The sequence below is a fragment of the Cupressus sempervirens genome, chromosome 4, assembly GCF_028749045.1.
Source record: "Cupressus sempervirens isolate cs-2001-9-10 chromosome 4, ASM2874904v1, whole genome shotgun sequence".
Classification (NCBI taxonomy): Eukaryota; Viridiplantae; Streptophyta; class Pinopsida; order Cupressales; family Cupressaceae; genus Cupressus; species Cupressus sempervirens.
In genome coordinates this window covers 692,428,361-692,447,156 of record NC_143121.1, presented here as the reverse complement: position 1 = coordinate 692,447,156, position 18,796 = coordinate 692,428,361, and the positions used below count along the sequence as shown (strand labels likewise).

The window sequence follows — 18,796 nt, the reverse complement described above, 5'->3', positions numbered from 1 at the left end:
ACTCCGGAAGGTTTAATGTTGATATAATAGATACCTTCAACTGGCAACTCCTTGACAGAATCAATGTCTGATATAATAGATATCTCTGAAAGGTTTAATGTTGATATAATAGATACCTTCAACAAAATCAAAGATTTAATGTTGATATAATAGATACCTTAATAGATATCTTCAGCAAAATCAAGTATAGAGATTGTGGACAACTCATACCATGACCATACCATCAAGTAAATCAAGTATAGAGATTGTATAGAGATTGTGGACAACTCATACCATGGGCATACCTTAAAACAAACATGTTGATATAATTAGATACCTTCAACAAAATCAAGTATGGAGAGTATGCAGATCAAGTATGGACATAATTAGATACCTTCAGCAAAATCAAGTATGGAGAGTATGCAGATCAAGTATGGATATAATTAGATACCTTCAGCAAAATAGAGTATGGAGAAAGAAAGGAAAAATCGAGCATGGAGATGGGGCTGTAGTGCCTGCCCCTAGATCGCATTTCTGTTATCATTGTCAAATTCCTTAGGCTGATTTTATGCATTGATTAGTTTTAGAGATACTAGATTTGTAATATTAAGATATTATTTCATGTTTTGGATTACATATATACTTGTTGATTTCATTTCACATGACGTTAATGATGTCTTAATGATTCCTAATTAGTAAATGTGGTTTCTTTGTAACAATGTTAACGTGATGTCTTTAATAATGATTATGTTGTGTTGATAGAGATGCATTATTATATGTACGCATTTGATATTAGACTTGTGATTTTTATGATACTTACCCCATATTTGCATGTGTATGGTGCGCGTGTTTATTTTATCTTTCTGTCTGACGTGTTTGATATGGTTAAGGGAGGGAGTCGTAGTCACCTGCTAGTCGGGATCTACACGATGAACCACTCCCCGCCATTGTCTGTTTAGTTTAGATATATTATATACATGTACATGCTTGTCTTTTATGTAGGATGCAGGTACCGGGCATCGACTTCCCTGAATTGCCAGGATGAGCGTGCCCTATTACAAATACTCAAATGGTGAGAATGGGAAGATAATGATCGGGTCCATTCCTAGCCATAAGCCTATAATACTTGTCCTGCAAGGAGGACTCGTAACAGACTGTCTACCCTTTTTAAACCCGTGAGTATTTTTGTGCATATGTTGTTTTGTGAGTGTTTGATGTATTTTCTATTAATTAAGTCTAATTAATAGATTAAATTAATAACTTAATTTAATGGAAAATAATTATGATATTTTGAATATTTAATTATATTTAATTAATTGAGAAATTAATTAAATATAAAGAATTGAATTGGAAGATAAAAGTTTTAAGATTAAATTTAGAACATGATTATATTTATTTAATTTAATAATAATATATTTAGAATGCATTTTTAAATAAATGCTAAATATTATTGTTATTTAAGTTAATAAATATTTTATCAATTAAGTTTCTAAAAAGAAATTAAAAGTGAAAAGATATTTAATTATCATAAAGATTATAGTTCGCATGATTTATGCATGAGTTGAAAATAAAAGAAATTAATTGAAAAGATTAAACATGTGAAATTAATAAAGATATTTAATCGCATTAAGTGCGCATGAGATTTATAAGTTATAAATTGATTAAAATAGAAGTTGAGTGGAAATTAAATAAAGAGATTTAATAATCCATTTAACGTGCATGAAAATATGAAAGATAAGATAAATAAAGGTTGATTTTAGAGTTAAGGAGATTGATCAAGAGACCTCTCGGGTAAACGCACAATTAGTGCCCCGATTGTAGGAAGAGAACTCCTTATCAAAATTTGAGGGTTCATTTTTCAAGGGGGGGTTTTTTTGACACAAGTTTAAAAAGGGCACACACAGGTTTGGAGAGCAATTCAGAGGGTTTGGAGAAGAAGGAATTTTTCGTAGCTTGAAGGATATTGCTTGCAGTAGAAATTTTCATCCAGCTGTTAGAGTTTTAGCATCAGTACGAGGTAGGGTTTTGAAATCTCGTGAATGCAATTTTAATTGGAAATATCTGTTTGCTTCGTGATTGTTGGGTGATTGAAATTTTGTTTATCATCTCGATTGTTTTCAAGATCTAATTGGTTAAAATTAGTCTCTCATTATTCATATAGAAGAATCATTGAGGAAATTAATTAAATCATGTAGGGTTTGAAGGAAAAGAAGATTTAAAATTAGAAATTCGAATGATTTGTTGTGTCTTCTCTACCATACTATATTTGCAGATAGTATTTTAAAAAATTAAATTAAATTAAATAATGAGAAGAAAAAAAGAGGTTTTATTTTATATATATAAATTGTTATTATTTTTAAAAGAAATATATTTAAAAATAATATTAATTTATTATAATGTATTTGGATTGTTTAAAATATTTTAATATATTTATATATTACTAAAAAAACGTTTGTTTGAAATTTTATAATTTTAAAAATTTTTTAAAAATAATATATAAAATTTATTGGGTGGGGACATACCCCCCCCCCCCCGTACCTGCTGCCGGCAGAGTCTGCCGCGGCAGCTGGTACCGCTGCTGCCGCAGGTACCAGACCGGCGGGCCTTTAAACACGCCGAAATTTATATATATTTTTTATATATATATATATTTTTTGTATAAATTTTAATGCGTTTTAAAATGTATTTAATAAATGTGATTTAATAATGTTTTATTAAATGATCTTTATTAATATTTAATAATTTAAATATTAATATATTTTAATGTAGTTTTCATAATTATTAATAGTTTTTAGTTAAATATTAATAAATTGATAATCAATGAAGATTTTAATATAAGTATTTAAATGAACAATTATTGATTAATTTAATTAATATTAGCTTAATTAAAGTTAATTAATAATGGACATTATTTGTTAAAATTGTAAAAATAGATTATTGATTTAATGGAAGTTATTAATGAGGGTTTAATGATTTTAATAAAGTCGAATTTGTTTTATTTAAAATCATTAAGGATTGTTTTTATAACATAAATAAATAAATGATTATCCTTAGCTTAGTTATAAGGTAATTGAACAATCATTTAAATATAGAAATGGGTTAGTTAAAAAGGAATGATTGCGAAAACTTATTACCCCGAAAATGTGTTTAACTGAAAATGAAACCTTATGTTCAACTTAACTACGTGAGTTCGATTAAGCCAAACATGAAACTTACTTTGAGTATCTGTATGGTTTTACTTGTACTTCCTATGCTTGAGATTTTGGCGTTGTTTAGATGTCGACCAGTCTAGGGAGTACACCAGAGGTTTTGTGAGATTTATTTTATACTATTGATGTGATTGGATGTCATGATGTGTTTTGACATTCATATTGGAGATTATATTTATGAGTTTTATTTGTGGAGCTTTTATGTGTACTCGAATGAGAGAACCATCTTGTTATCAGGTTGCCTGTTAAGGAACCGAGTTTGATCTTTATGGGTGTTGTGGTATGGGACACAACTATGTGTTTATGTGCTTAGGAGAGGTTGTCTAGGTACGTGACTTGGGAGTGGCTTGCATAGGGGTCCGGGACCCAAAGTGGTTAGTGCCAGGGTAACCTAATGCAAGTTATGTAATAAGTGATAATCTAGTAATTAAAATTTATGGGGGAAAAACACACTAAAAAGATAAGTTAGAGATATTTGATCTACTCATGCCTTTAGTGCTTGTATAGACTAAGGATGGGAATGAGATGAGTGCCTCGTCTTCTTGAGAGGGCTTTCTAGTTTCCATATGTGTGATGTTGAGGGTCCGAGGTTCATAGTAACCAGTCCAGGGTAACTCAACGCTTGAGGGTCCGAGGTCTATTAAGAGATCAGTCTAGGGTAACTCAAGCAGCCATGTGATGACACTCCTTAGTATGTAGCCTGAGTCTCCTCTATAGATTTGTGTACGTCTGGTGGTGTACTTATTGTTGGTGGTGTATCTATTGTCAGATGTGTTTATTATGGTTATTTACTTTCATTGATGATGATTGGTGATTCATGGATGATGTACTTTTGACATGTGGCTTTTGACTTGAGGTGATTGTCTTTTGTTGACTTTATCTTGTGATCTTGGTTTTTGGTTTATACTTGGTTTGTGTATGATGTTTGGTTATGTGATGTCGGTATTGGTTGGAGTGTTCTTTCTTTCTGGATTATTTTATCTTCTGGAATAGCATGTGTTACCTTTGAGGTAGTTTTGGCTATTAGGGGTACCTTGCCTAGGAATGTTTTATGTTTGATAGTCGTTTGTGGATCGTTCATTATCTTCCCTGCACGGTGGGAGTGGAAGCCTGACTAGGTAACCACACGATCGGGAGGTATTGTCTTCTTACCATTTGGGTTCCCCTTCACATTGCCAGCTGTTGGATGTTCGTTGTAGAAGATGTACCTTTATCATTCTTATTTCTTATCTCAGAGACTTCTTTTCTGATGATGTATATATGTTATCATGTATTCTGATTTATTATATCTATTCTCACATACCCTGCGACATGTGCAGTGGATGTTATTAATTGGATGTACTTTCATTGTATTGTTTATACTTATGCATTTGCTTATGCGATTATGTATCTGTTATTTCTTTATGATCTTGAGACATTATACTTGGAACTTAAACTAATTAATTTACAAATTATTAAATGTGACTCAACGTAAAGGAATCCTTGAGGAATTGAAACTGTATCTGTAATTGCAAATGTGTATTTGATATGTATGTTCTTATTGCTTCCGCATTAATGTTATCTTGATGTTGTTTAAACTTCAAAAAAAAATAGTTCAGTAAACATTGTAACATGTTAGGTTTATTTCTCTTGGGTTCCCGAGCGGAACGTTACAGGGGCATGGACAACTCCTCTGGAGTAATCATTGCTGATATAATAGATTGTATAATAGATTGTGGACAACCCATACACACAGAAAAATCAATAGATATTGTGAGGGGCAGCCCTAAAACAAGTCACTTTTGATTAATTTGTTGCCCTAATATCAGAATATCAATTCTGACACTTATGATCTAAGACTATCCAGGGGAACCCACACCTCCAGCACAGCAAATTAATTTGTATAAGTCTGAAAATATCAATTTTCACACTTATGACCTAAGACTATCCAGGAGAACCCACACCTCCAGCACAGCGACATCATAGCATAGGTCTGATCAAATCAATTCGTAAATACCACAGGTAAAAGGGGGTAAAAACAGCCTTCCCGGCAACTTCTAGTAACTTTTGTTAAGCGATGAAATTTAACAATATAGATTTGAAGATTTCAACAAATGACTTTGCCAAACACAATCAAACACAATTAGCAATAGAGTTTTAAGCCCTGTGCAATATCTATAGTTTTTTAATTACAAGTTGCTCACCATAGAGTGGTGCGCATCTTTACAATTGAATTCTAATTAATTTTCAGAGCTAGAAAGTTGTCACGTTGACTACTTCACAAGAGCTAGATAGTTATGTTTACTACTACTACTTCACAAGAGCTGTGTTCTGTTCCGCAATCAAATTTCATATTACTCCATTAAAACCTAATTGTTTAACTTCATTGAAATTAATTGTTGTTTAACTTCGTCGAAATATTCAGTTGGCAAGACAACAATTAAAATAGCGATGGCGAAATTTAACTATAAGGTAGAAGATTTCAAATATTCAATAAAACCTAATTGTTTAACTTCATCGAAATAGTCAAGTTGCAAGAGAACAATTAAAATAGGGATGGCAAAATTTAACAATAAGATCAGAAGATTTCAATTGTCAACACATGATCTTTGAAAAGCACGATTAGCAACAGAGTTTTAAGCCCTGTACTGAAACTATTGAAAAAGTTTTTTATTAAAAGAGTCACGATGATGAAAAAAGCCAAACCCCAAACTTTGCAAAACACCATTTGCTAAACGTCTTGAACCCAATGCTGAAACTAAGTGAATCTCATTACAGAACCCCAAGGTGTAACATATAAAGAAAGTTAATTTGAACACAACAATGAATAAAAAGGAATTATTCTCGGTTGATTCTTCATAAAAACTTTTTAGTTTTTGTTCTAGAATCAGATCACTGGAGGTCAAAGCCCTATCTATGACATACACAATACCCTTCCATTCCACATGGAAGCAAATCTCCTTAAAGCGATGATGCCAAATCCTATCGAAACCAAAGAATATGGTACATCCAAGGAATGCTTCCGGATTGCTACTCTATGCTATGCTATTTTGTTTCTGTACCAGAAAACTCCACTTTGTTGAGGGCTGTCAGCCTCTACATACACACATTCTCTAAACTCCCGCCATACGGCTTTGTATACAGGGGTGCCATCAAAATGGTAATAGGACCCCAAAATTGGTCTAATAGCTTTGGTAGCCTCCATGGCATTATAGTGAGGCATTGTGGCGAACAGATGGTGTGCAACATGTGTGTCTGTTATGTGGTGGAAGACATGATTCAAGATTCCATAATCTCTATCAACTGTTGCAAGTGCGCCTCTCAGCCACTCCCACTCCGAGTTGTCATAATGAGGAAGTGCTGGATGTGTGTGTTGCAGATATGTGATAAGAACAAGGAATGCATTCACAATCAGAAGCGGGACTCCATAAACCTTGATCACCCAAAGCAAGCCAAATGTTGAAGCCAGCAGATAGAGGGAATAAGCCACACCCAGTACACCAATGTCACTAGCGAATATTTGTAGTCTCTCTCTGTTGTTGTAAATTGGACCATATGGATCAAAGTGGCAGGCGAAACGGGGATATTTTCTTCCTGAAACATTGAAGGCCAGATACAAAGGCCACCCTAGAGTCAGAACAACTGTTATTGTGATGAGCCTTCCCAAAGGATTATTTACAAGACTGGATGGCCATTTCAGTTCCTCCTTTGGAACAGGAACAAAGACCTCATCTCGTTCTAAGCTTCCCGTGTTGCTGTGGTGCCTCCTGTGACTGTACTTCCAAGAGAAGTATGGCACAAGAAGCCATGAATGCAGTACAAATCCGACCGTATCATCAAGCCAAGTGTAGTCACTGAACGCATGGTGCCCACATTCATGTGCAATAACCCATACACCAGTAAGCACACAGCCTTGTACTATCCAATACCCAAGCCACATTGCCCATCCCAGCAACCCACCCATGGTGAAGAAAGTTGTCAAATATAGGAGCGAAGCAGTGATTACAAGATCAACTACTAGATATGAGAATGATTTAGTCATAGACCTATTGAAGCAATGAGGTGGAATTGCTTTTTTCAGTTGACCAAGGGTAAACGGTGGCTTTGCAGAAGGAACCCTCCCCATTTTCTCCCTGTTTGGTGGCAGGGTCATTCTCCCTCCACCACCCATTGTCAGAAAGGAAAGTAACCTGCAAAGCAAACCAAAAAATGCACTTATTACGATCATAGATAAGAATGAAGAATCACAAATCAGGGATTCAAATTATTAAGCAAGGATACTATCAAGTATAAAGTTACTAGAAGATTGCAACAGATATCGAGGACAAATTTTGGAAGGGAAAAAGGAAACACAAATAAAGGGGGAAAAAGCCACAAATCTTTACAAGCGAAGCATTTGTAGCACACATACTGGTAAGAGTAAAATGGTAACAAAATAAATTCTCTCCCAATATTCGATCATTTGGGCCACTCAGTCGTTGTGGTGAAAAAGCAATTCCTAACCAAAGCAAATAGTGGAGTATTATGGTTGCAAATAGACAACATTTTTTTCTCCCGGTATTTAGATTCTAAATATTAGGCAATATTCTCTATCCCCGGTATTAAATCTTAGGCAATATGAGAAAGAAAGATAATTTAACTTCTAATATAAATTTCCTCACAGTTATTGATTCGGAAGTCTTTTCATTATATTGAATTGAATCAATTCACCCTGAAAACCCTGATCAGTATTTTAAAAAAATTAATGTAAGCTTTTACAGAGATGGTATACCGGTTCTACCCTGCAGTTTTATGCTAATCTTTAATGTGTAATTTGTTGTCTCATAAATTTTAGAGCATATCTTCAGTGACAACCAACATTTTGTAGTGAAAATGAAATCTAACAAGGAGATTAGAAGAAAATCAGTGGTACCATAAAAAACTTACCTACTTGATTGAATGTAACTACTAAGTTTCAAAAAAAATGCAATTACACGTTAAATTTTTGACCTTTCAAATCCAAAAACATAACTGCTTTATTTTAAAAGGAGGTTCAGAACTATTATATCATACGACTTAGAACCTCCTGAAACATAAAAAGTTAAAAATAAGGATACACGAAAACTTCGGAGGACCTGACCGTTTTTCATAAGCTCTACAGGCAGTTCCTATAACATTCTGAGGAGTTAGAAATTTGTAAAAGATTAACTACTATTTACAGAATTTTTTATTTTGTTTCCCTTAAACTTTTCAGCACAGAAATTAGAAGATCAGAAGTTTCAAATAGCGCTTTCTGTCATACTTTTAAGTACCCCTTCTAATTTTCCAAGGCAACAGCTTTTGTTTTTATATAATACTTAGGAAAAAAAATATTAGATAACACTCTGGTAATTTACAGAATTTTTTCGATTATTTACCTTTAACTTTTCAGCACAGAAATTAGAAGAGCAGAAATTTCAAATAACGCTTTCTGTGATACCTTTAAGTACACGTTCTAATTTTTCAAAGCAACAGTTATTATTTTTATATAATGATTAATTTTATATAATGATTAAGAAAAAAATATTAGATAACACTCTCTTTGATAACTTTAAAATAACCCATTCCAAATTTTGAAAGTATTATTTTAAATATTTTTATAAAAATTAGAAAAACAGGTGCTCCATAATTTTTTGAAGGCCCAGTCACCTGAAATAGAAGAGCGGCATCAAAGCGAAGGACAACCGTTGTAAAACAAGTGTGTTAATAAAATTCCCCTTGATATAATTTTAAAAGCAAGCCGGTGAATTTCCATTTAAAAAGACTTCATGACCAGACAGACTATTGTAGAACAAGAGTGTTAATAAATTCCCCTTAATATAATTTTAAAAGCAAGCAGGTGAATTTCCATTTAAAAAGACGCCATCAAATTCATTTTTAATTTTTATACCCATTGAAAAAGTAAAAAGAAATTGGAGGCATTTTTGAAAAGTAATTTCTTTTAGAGTAATTTGGTACCTCGTTCAACGGAAGAGGTCTCTGTTAATAAAAAAAATAAAAGTAAGTGAATGCATGTGAAGTTGCACAATGGCTCCCAGAATTTGACATGTAGTTTGTTCGGGAGGAAAAGGAATAATGGTCAGAATTGGCATCCCCACAACGGTCAGGTGGGCCAGACAGAGGCTTTAAAAAATTAAAGAAGATTGTCGTCTCTGCAACCCTAGTGAATTTGAACCCCTAGACCAGGATCAGAACACGCATATTGAGACAAAAAAGCAACTGTGATATTGTCACCCGGAAAAACCTACCGTTAACAAAATGCCAATCCTGACCCAATTACAGCTGTCACTGCGGTAGAAGCCAAACGGCAACGGAGTGAACGGTTGGCAAGATACCCAGAGCGACAAACCGTCCAGCACAAAGACAGGTCAAAGACAGATCAGATCGAAAAACTTGACAAAATACCTTCCAGGGAAATCACAGCACAATTTGAAGAGGCCTAAATGACTGATAAAATGGAATATTTATACGCACAGAATATTACGAGCTGAATAGGTCTTTTAATGGAGAAAAAGAGAAGCTACGGCAGGAAGCTTGCTTGCTAAGAATGAAATTTTTGTAATGATTTTTCCTTTCTAAGAAAGCAATTATTATAATGTAAGCCACAGGTCTTTCCCAAAGACGATTACAAGGTTTAAGAATAGGAAATCGATTGAAAGAAACATTAAAAATATAGTACAGAAGAACATTTAAGGAAAATATCTCCGGGTCGCGTCGAAGCAACTTCAAGGAAGAGGAATTGCATTGTAAAACGGCATGGAATTCTTCATATGCTGGCTACAACGCGTTAAAATAGAAATTCCTGTTATGATTTGTCGTTTTTAAGAAAATGATTATTATAATAACCAGAGGTCAATCTTAACGAAAAAAAATTGCAAAAGGTTTAAGATCTGGATATCGACACAAAAGTCCGTTCGCAGTAATAAACAAATAGTACCGTATAACATTTAAAGAAAATGTCTCAAAGTCTTGCCGAAGGCAACTGCAAAGGAGAGTAATTGAATTGTAAAGCACCATCTAATTCTTCATTTGCCGGCAAAAAAAACGTGTGAAAATCCCAATCAATCTTAAGATTGAAGCAACAAGATCGTTATGAAAAAAACAGCGGGCGAGTAGATGCATAAAAAAACGTATTGGAGAATGAAAAAGCATCGCTTGAAAAAGGCATTGCTTGTGAGTCCTTCAAGCTTTCAGCCGTCCAAATTTGGGCATTAAAAGCAAAGCACTATATAGTAAACTAAGGAAAGCAATAATCGCTGAACTTCCGGCAAATACAATACAAACACATCACTCACAATCTGACGGTCTAATCTCTGCTTGCAAACGCATTCTACTGGAACCACCAGGGCAAAAGAATAGATCGAATAATAAAATGTTCGGCATTCAACAGAAAAAAAACATTCTAAAAACAATGAGACAGATAAAATATCGAATACATAAGGGGTTAATAGGAGGTTAGCGCCTTAAGCTGAACAGATCTAAAGCACAAATACTCGCATTCTTTCTAAAATAACCAAACCTTATCAAAAGCAAGAGACCTGATTACATGGCACAAAATCGAGCACAATAAAAGCCAGCAAAAACCTTGACAAGCAGTAAATCGAGCGAAAAAGGGCAGATCGTAGGTATAAATCAATCAATCTAACACCTTGAAAGACTGTGGAAACATATGAAAAACTCAAAAACAAAGACTCTGCATTCAAAATATATCATTGAACAGGGCTTTTCGCCTTCAAATTACAGCGCTCTTACCTCTTGCTCGAAGGGAAAAACAATGGGGATCCTCCTGCAACCCCAAACTCCTCACAAATCTTCTTACGCCTTCACTCCTCCCTCCTCCTTGATATAAGCTCTTCAAATTTTGCATGACAATTTTTTAATCGGAAAAAACAAAATCACATTGCCTCGGAGCTCCCATTCTTCATGTGGCCTGCCGGCAAGAGTCCAAGTGGGCCAAGAAGTGGGAGCTCACGACGCGATATAAAGATGCGAATATTCGGATCTAACGGTTAGATATTTCTATCATGCAAGTCCAACACCGATTTCCAGCTGGTAAAAATCTAGGGCTGGGTCAGCTAAACAGACTGCATGTCAAGGCATCTTAGCCGTCAGAATCTCAACGACAAAGAACCTCTGCCGTCCATTTGTCTCAACGTTAATTTGCTTCTTCCATCGTCAGCCTCAAGGCGTGGCGTCGGCAAAGGGGGTCCATTTTTGGCCGGTTAAAAAGCGTGCAACTTTCCACGGAATCTTCACGGCACGTGAAACCTAACGTTATGACGAGGAAGACAAGTGCCTTGGATATTTTCAAGAACCCGAATTGCCCGCTGTTGTCGGACCTCACGGTTGATTCAAAATCAAAATATATTTATTCAACACTATATTGTTGAAAAGACCAGCGCTCTTTACGTTTTATTCGTGCATTTTTTAACAGACGTATTAAATTCAGAGTCTAAATTCTTTAAAGAAATCTTTGAAAATGACCTGCATATATTATTTTGACCCGATTTCTGAAGAAATTTGATTGCCGAATTTGATTGAGGACTCTTTTCTAGCCGGTAAATTTGCAAAATGTTCTTTCCTTTTTACTACACATAATCTCATTCTCTGCATCGTGCACGCACCAATGAAATGCTGCCACACATCTTTCTGCTGTTTTTCTTAACCTGTTGTGGATCTCGAAATTGACATCTGGGACTTGGTTATGTGCTTCTTTCCTTCCTATTTTGTGATAAGTGGGAGGGATTATGGGAATCCATTATCAATAAAGTAGGAGATATTTTTCTAAATCAAAGTCAAATTCATTGAGTCAAGTTTCATGAGGAGTGATTTCTAAGGATCCATCTTAGCACTCATTGGATCTAGGTTATGTTTACAGAGGTGAAGCTTTGTATTTCTCAAGAGGTCACCCTTCCTACTCCAACTTGAGTGCGCTTAATTATGGAGTTTCCTCCACGATTAAGCTCACTCTGCTTGTAACCCCATTTGCAAAACATTCACCAAGTGTTGTGCCCTATGAACCATTCATTAGAAAGCCCCTTAAGTTCATTAATTGATAAGTAGGAGATATTTTTCCACAACAAGTTAAGTTGTGATAAGTTGTGATATTGCTATCAGCATTTAACTGTGTAGTTAAGTCAAACTCATTGACTCATGTTTCATGACTCTTGTCTTTATTTGTTTCGGGTTTGCAAACCTTTGTAACTCTTTTTCCCTTCGCACTTTGTCTCTACGAGGGAAGTTATGCAATCTAATTTAATTGATGAGTACGACAACTTAGTACCATTGTTAATACTATTGGCGATGGATAAATGTTGGGTTTTAGGTCAATCTTTTTCTCAAGTGTAGCTTCAAATAGTTTTTGATAAAAGTTAGTAACAAGAGGGGTTGGTCTATGGTACAATAAGTACATCAGAAGCATAGTAACATAAGATTAACCATCAAAGTGAATGATGTAAAATTTACAGAGCAATCTATCTCTATCAAAAACTAGCTTAAAGAAAATATTAGGTGTTGGCGCTAAAAATTGCATGGTCAATTTTGAGCACCATTGAAAAATCAAGCCCTTAAACACTTTTAAAATGCATAAGTACCTGGTTGTACCCGGCTATTCCATTGAAGCCCCAGAGGTGTTCAATGTTTCTAACACCTTCCATTCAGCCCGTCTACCTGTTCCATGAAGATAAATCATCATTCTGAGCTATTTGGCGAAGTCCTGTTTCAAGCATTTGTCAAATTTTGCAATTCTGCCCTATTGTCAAACAGCAACAGGAGGCTGTGTTTGCTAATGAATATCTCACACCCAAAAATGTTTCAAGACTTAACACTTTGGGAGTATCTAATATCCATACTTGAGAACCTATGTTTCAAATTTTGAGTTGTTTCGAGTCTATTTGATTAGGTTTTGAATCTCTCAAAGTTGGTCAATTACTGTTTTCATAATTTTGCAATTGATTCCTAATTCTGGGTAGCCCTGTTTGACGAGTTAAAACTTTTGACCAGTTGACCAAAATGAGAAATTTTCTTTTGCGTTGCATTGTAGACGTCAAAGACTTTTTATGTTTCAAGTTTTAGCTTATGATGAATCCGTTTGATTAGTTTTCAAACGTGATTCCAAATGCAATTTGTAACTTTTTACTGTGTCAGCATTTGCAGATTTGTTGGTACCCCTGTTCGTGGCGTTATAACTTGAAATTTGTAATTGGCAAGATCAAATGGATTGTACCATTGTGTCCTCTGAAAATTCTTTAAGTGTGTCAGTTTTCAAGTCTTGAGGAATCCGTCTTCACACTTTTCCAAGTCAACTCCATTCGCAAAAAATGCTTTCTATCAGCATGTCCAGTTTGCAAAATTCTAAGTAGCCCACTTTGACTGATCGCCATTTACGCCCTGTTATTCGTCATGAACCTAAATCGTAGATCCGTAATGTCCTCATGACAGAGAATGAGTGTCCCAGTTTTCGTTTCCCCATGTGCTAATTTGCCCAATTTTCAAGGTCAATTTTGAACCCAGTTTATTGTTTTCTAACGTGTTTACTCACAGGTAATTCTAAAAGGGTCACTTTGACAGTGAATATCTTTTGACCTCGAATTTGTCATGAGACGAGATTCGACAGGGTGAAGGTATGTGGAACAAAGAGTGACTGTGCCAATTTTTAGAGCCTGGTCAGTGGTTCGAGTCAGTTTTTAAGGCCAGTCAAGAGACCTCCTAACGCATATTTGATAGTTTGCAAATAAATGGTAAAATGAGTTCAGTTGATTTTTCAATGATGCAGTAAGGGTTAAATTCGAGCCTAATCAATGAAAGATGCTTATGGAATCAATTGGCAAAGTCAGTCGCCCAAAAACGAAATTTTTTTTAGCCAGACCTGCTTGAGGCTCGACTAATTTCACAAATTAGTTATGGCATCCGAATTGTTTCAGATATGGGTAAATTATAAGTGGCATTTGTAAAGTTATATGAGATATTTGAGCTTTGCCTTGTGGAGATGTACATGCAATTTAAGAATGATAGCCGTGTGATTTTCAAAGAGCCTCCTACGCAGGGATAGGAAAGTGCAAATCAGCAGGAGCAGATTTGGAGGCAAGGGAAGCTATTTAAAATAAGAAACCTTGTGCAATCAAAGCATGGAGAGAAGTCAAAGTATAACAATTTGTGGCTTTAGCAGATATCTTAGCAAAAGAACACCCACGAGCAACCGGCCAATCCCCAAGACAAGGAACAGTCGAGGCGTATTAAAAACAAGCCGTTGTAAAATGATCCTCATGCAATCATTAGAAGGAGCCCACATGATTGATAAAGAAAAGACATGGGTTGCAATTCAGTAGAGCAAACCAGGGAGACACCATAGCAAAGGGACCAAGCCAATCCATAAAAAAGGCCGCCCACATATGGAAAATACCCACGCTAAGCTAGAGCAAGCAAGGTAGGAGGGAGTAGTCAGTAGATAATAAAAGAAGTAACCCACGTCTACCAAAGAGAATGACAGAGCATGCCTGCGCCAAACAGTAAGGAAGAGCCCATGTTTTTTAGGAGGGGACGGCATCTACAAGGAAGGTTCCATGTTTTTTATATTAAGCCATAGCGAATCTATTAGGCAGTCCACGTAGGAGTCAAAGCATAATGAAGATCACCATGCAAGTCAGAGAAAGCCGCAGTAATACAAATGGAGGAGCCCGTTCATAATGGAGCAACCTGCAATCAAGACAAATGTGATGGGAACATTGAATAGGCTTGGTCTGGCAAAACGTATTGGGACCTGCTTCTTGCTCACTAGTACTAGTGAAGTTTATGTAGATCCTATTCAACATCCACAAATGGAGACATATTGGGGAAATATCAATCCCATAGGTGTTAGAAGTTGTTACGATGAGGGAAAGCTTACAGCTGAGACAGCAACTAATTGAAGCCACAGGCATTTAGAAGCTCACATCTCAAACACAAAAACCCATTCAAAAGGCAAAGAGGCTGCGGCAGATGTGAAGACATCATGTAGAGTCAAAGGCATCATGAACAGCTATAACAAGAGAAACGACTCACGCCAAGACAGATCTATGGAAGGAAGGAGCTCATGTCCACCAAACCAAATAAGAGGAGGTGATTATAACTGAGGCAACGTTTTAAGCATGCAGCATATGAAGACGTTGACTATGAAACAGAGATGGAGCGACATGAAGGCATAATAATGCTGGCATCTAATCGATCTTTAGATCTTGATGAAGCCATACATAGGTTTATCACGTGTGTTAATGAGTTTCACCAACCAGATCACTCACGATGATGCAAAATATGGAAGCTTGCATTAGAACGCCTCCCTATTGCTAAGAACATTGAATAGGAAAAGATATCATCAAGGATGTTGGTCACAAATGTGTGGCAGCTTATAGATGAAGCCATTTATGCCAGGAGGGTGCCATAAGTTGAAGACAACGTAAAGAGAGTAAGCTGCCAGTCAGAGTATAGAGGCAGTGATTTTAAAACAAAGGGATAGTTTCGATAGCAAAGATATAAGTCATAGATTTGAAGAGAAGTCTGCGTAGTTAAAAGAATATGTAAATGCAATCATCCATAGCATAAAAAGACAAAGCTCCAGCCTGCAAGTAATAGAATGAAGCTCACACCACGCTAACAAAAAGAAAAATTGCAGTCACAGGGAGGTGAAAAGTACTATCCCACATTCGCCAGATTGAGAGGTTTTCAAAACTTTAAATACCTTTTCACACAAAAGGCTAAATGAATTAAGAGAAGGCTTTTGGAAAGCCAAGCCCGTGTGGTAGGGGCCCCATCCAATCTGACCTTAAATGCTGATGATATCAGCATGACGTGGGGTGGGGTCAATGTGAAATTTTGAACAAAAATTCAAACATGATGACATGGCGCCAAAAACCCAGATGCACCCAGATGATGACAAGTGTCCCGATCGGAGGGTTGTCGTTTCCTCGCCATGCAAAGATGCTCGCTAGTTAACTATAGCAAGATAGCAAGGCTGATTTGGTAGGAGTGAGGTAGAGCTGATGTGGCAGTGGGTCCAGGTTGGGTGATGATGTTGTGTACTTGCTCAGGTGATGATGTGGCAGTCAGATGAGGTGGACGAATCTGACAATGACACGTGGTAGAAGATGACACGTGTCATTCTGTCGCTAATGACGTGGTGATTGTTGAGTTAGATAGTGACATAGTGAAGGAGAATCAGGAAGTGACATATGACAAGTGGTCCCAGAGCACATGGTGATGTGGCAAGTATGCAGAATAGGCGATCCAATCAATGAATGGCATGTGTCATTAAGCCGGTCAAACCAAGTTTGACCTCAGATTCAAAGGGTAGGAAAAGTTGTGAAGGCCAATGAAAAATATTTTTTAAATCATTTTATGCAAAATGGATGCCCGTGAAAGTTTTTCAAAAAAATCAGAAAGGATTTTAATATAAAGTTCTAACCTTAGAATATTTTAAATTTTCCAAAATTTAAAATCAAATGTTGCAAGTCTGAGTTTTCAAACAAAGGGGACTGTTTTTCAAACAAAGATTTCAGGCATTTTCGAGAGGCTAGATATGCCTTATCATATACCGTTGGAATCGTGAGAATCCAAATTTTCCATTTTTTGAAGTCAGTTTTTGCACAGGTTCTTCCTGGTTTGAGCTATAGCCAAAAACGTGAATTTTGGGGCTTTCTCAATGGAATGGGTAAAATTTGAAAATCCAATTAGAGGATCAGTAAAACTTGGTAAGAATGCGGTTGGAGTTCACTTTTCTCACATTCACTCAATTTAACCCGATTTTTGCCAAGCATTTCAACGGGTTTTCAAATATTTTGATGACTCATCAAGGTTTCATCATTTCAACGGAGATATTTCTCAGATCAATAACAGTAATGATGAAACCAAAATTAGATCAAGATGGGAGAAGGAAGGAAGAAGTTTTCAATTGCCAGAAGATTGAATTTCAAGTGGACAATTGTCAAGTAAAGATCAGATCCAGGATTTCTTTCTTGTCTATATCTTTCTTTCTCTGATACATTGTAAGGGTTCCAATTTTTGCACTGAGAAACCATTCTTTAGCATTTCTTCTTGTATTGAACAACATTTTGAGTTTTAGGCAAATAGTTCATGTCTGTTAGGTGATTTATGAACTATTCTATACATCTTTCAGGTATTTGGTTTCAAGGAAAGCAAATAAAGAGCAGCAATGGTTTCAAATTTAGTCTAAATCTTGTCTCATGTTTGTGGATCTGTAATCTTTTCTAGTTTATGATCAAAGACCATAGATTAGGTTACATCTCATTTAGTGATGTATGTGATTGAAATACCTTGCTTATGGAACAGAGAGCCATGTAACCGCTTGGTGTTTATCACTAGGTTTACTGATTTCATGATGGGATATTTTGAGTATGAGATTCATTTTGATGCAGATATCTATTCACAAGGTGAAAGATAGATCAGAGATCTGGATGTAGTAATATGTCTGAGATTTCTAGGAGATGTATGGTTATAATTCATTTAATTGCCCAATAGATAAGGCACTGATCACAAATAGAATCATTAAATTTTGTTGCTCATACCTGGGTCTTGCTGTCATCAATCTATTAAATCATTTTCATTTTATGTTGAAAGGTCTTCAAAGTATAACCCACACTTAGCTTTCCAGTTTCATGAGTCATGTCCTTAGCTATTTCATGCTTGTGATCTCCTAGTTAAGCATAGAAGAATTGGGGGTTTCATCTACTTTTATAGATCCTAGTTATGTTTATTACACTAGTTCCATATGTCAGATCTAAAGAGGTTCACCCACCTAGGTTTTTCAGAGCCTGAAGTGCAGAAGGAGTATAGTCTTATAGTTGGCCCAGGTTCTTGGTAAATTGTGTCTGTTATTAGAGATAGCTGCCCGTAGACGCATTCTTACCTTGCATACTTAGTTGTTCAAATTCTGTTAAATCGGGAGCCAACATTAGGCATCCGTATTTTCAGAGAAACTACCATCCAAAAACTAAAGATAATAATATGAAAGTTTACTAGATGTATAGGGGAGACGACCCAGTAGCTACCCAGGTTGACTTCGGGCACCTAGAACTCTTAATCTACAAATCAAAATTTGCCAATTTTTTGGTGAACCTCTATAGGTGAATGAAGAGCTTAAAATTAACCTTTCGACTTTTCACATTTACGGAGCTCTCTGTAGAAATTGTAGAGTGCGAGGTGATTTAAAAGTGTCATTTTAAAACATTCACCCAAAATTTGTTATGTTCACCCCCCAATAGTTGCTCACCCAAAAAATAGTACTTTTTGCACAACTGAACCAATCAACAACCAAGAAAACTTTAAAATGATGAACTAATAATATGTGTGATAAGCTATTTGTACATGTGTTATCAATTTTTGGGCTTTTTATGAGCGGTAATTGGCTTTTTATGTAGCTGTCATTGGAACATGGAAACTATTTGGTTGTCTCCCCTAGTTTCAAATAGTTATAATAGCTAGAGTTTTATAGTTTTTATCAACTCTATATTTAGGAGCAGTGAATTTCCACAGTCAATGAGATCATTTATGAGTTATTTCGAGATTTGATTTTGTGAATATTTTTCATCAACAATATAAATTATCATTCTAATGATAGATCA

The 18,796-nt window shown here is 35.6% G+C and overlaps 1 protein-coding gene across 1 annotated transcript; it reads right to left on the bottom strand.

Moving 5' to 3' along the window:
* Positions 1 to 5,917: 5,917 nt before the first annotated feature.
* On the bottom strand, positions 5,918 to 11,002 carry FAD2 (fatty acid desaturase 2). The gene is made up of 2 exons (XM_089826559.1): positions 10,938 to 11,002; positions 5,918 to 7,357 (listed from the first exon to the last, which is right to left on the bottom strand). The coding sequence occupies exon 2, from the start codon at positions 7,336 to 7,338 to the stop codon at positions 6,208 to 6,210; it is 1,131 nt and encodes a 376-aa protein (XP_089682685.1). The 5' UTR covers positions 7,339 to 7,357; positions 10,938 to 11,002; the 3' UTR covers positions 5,918 to 6,207.
* Positions 11,003 to 18,796: the final 7,794 nt, after the last annotated feature.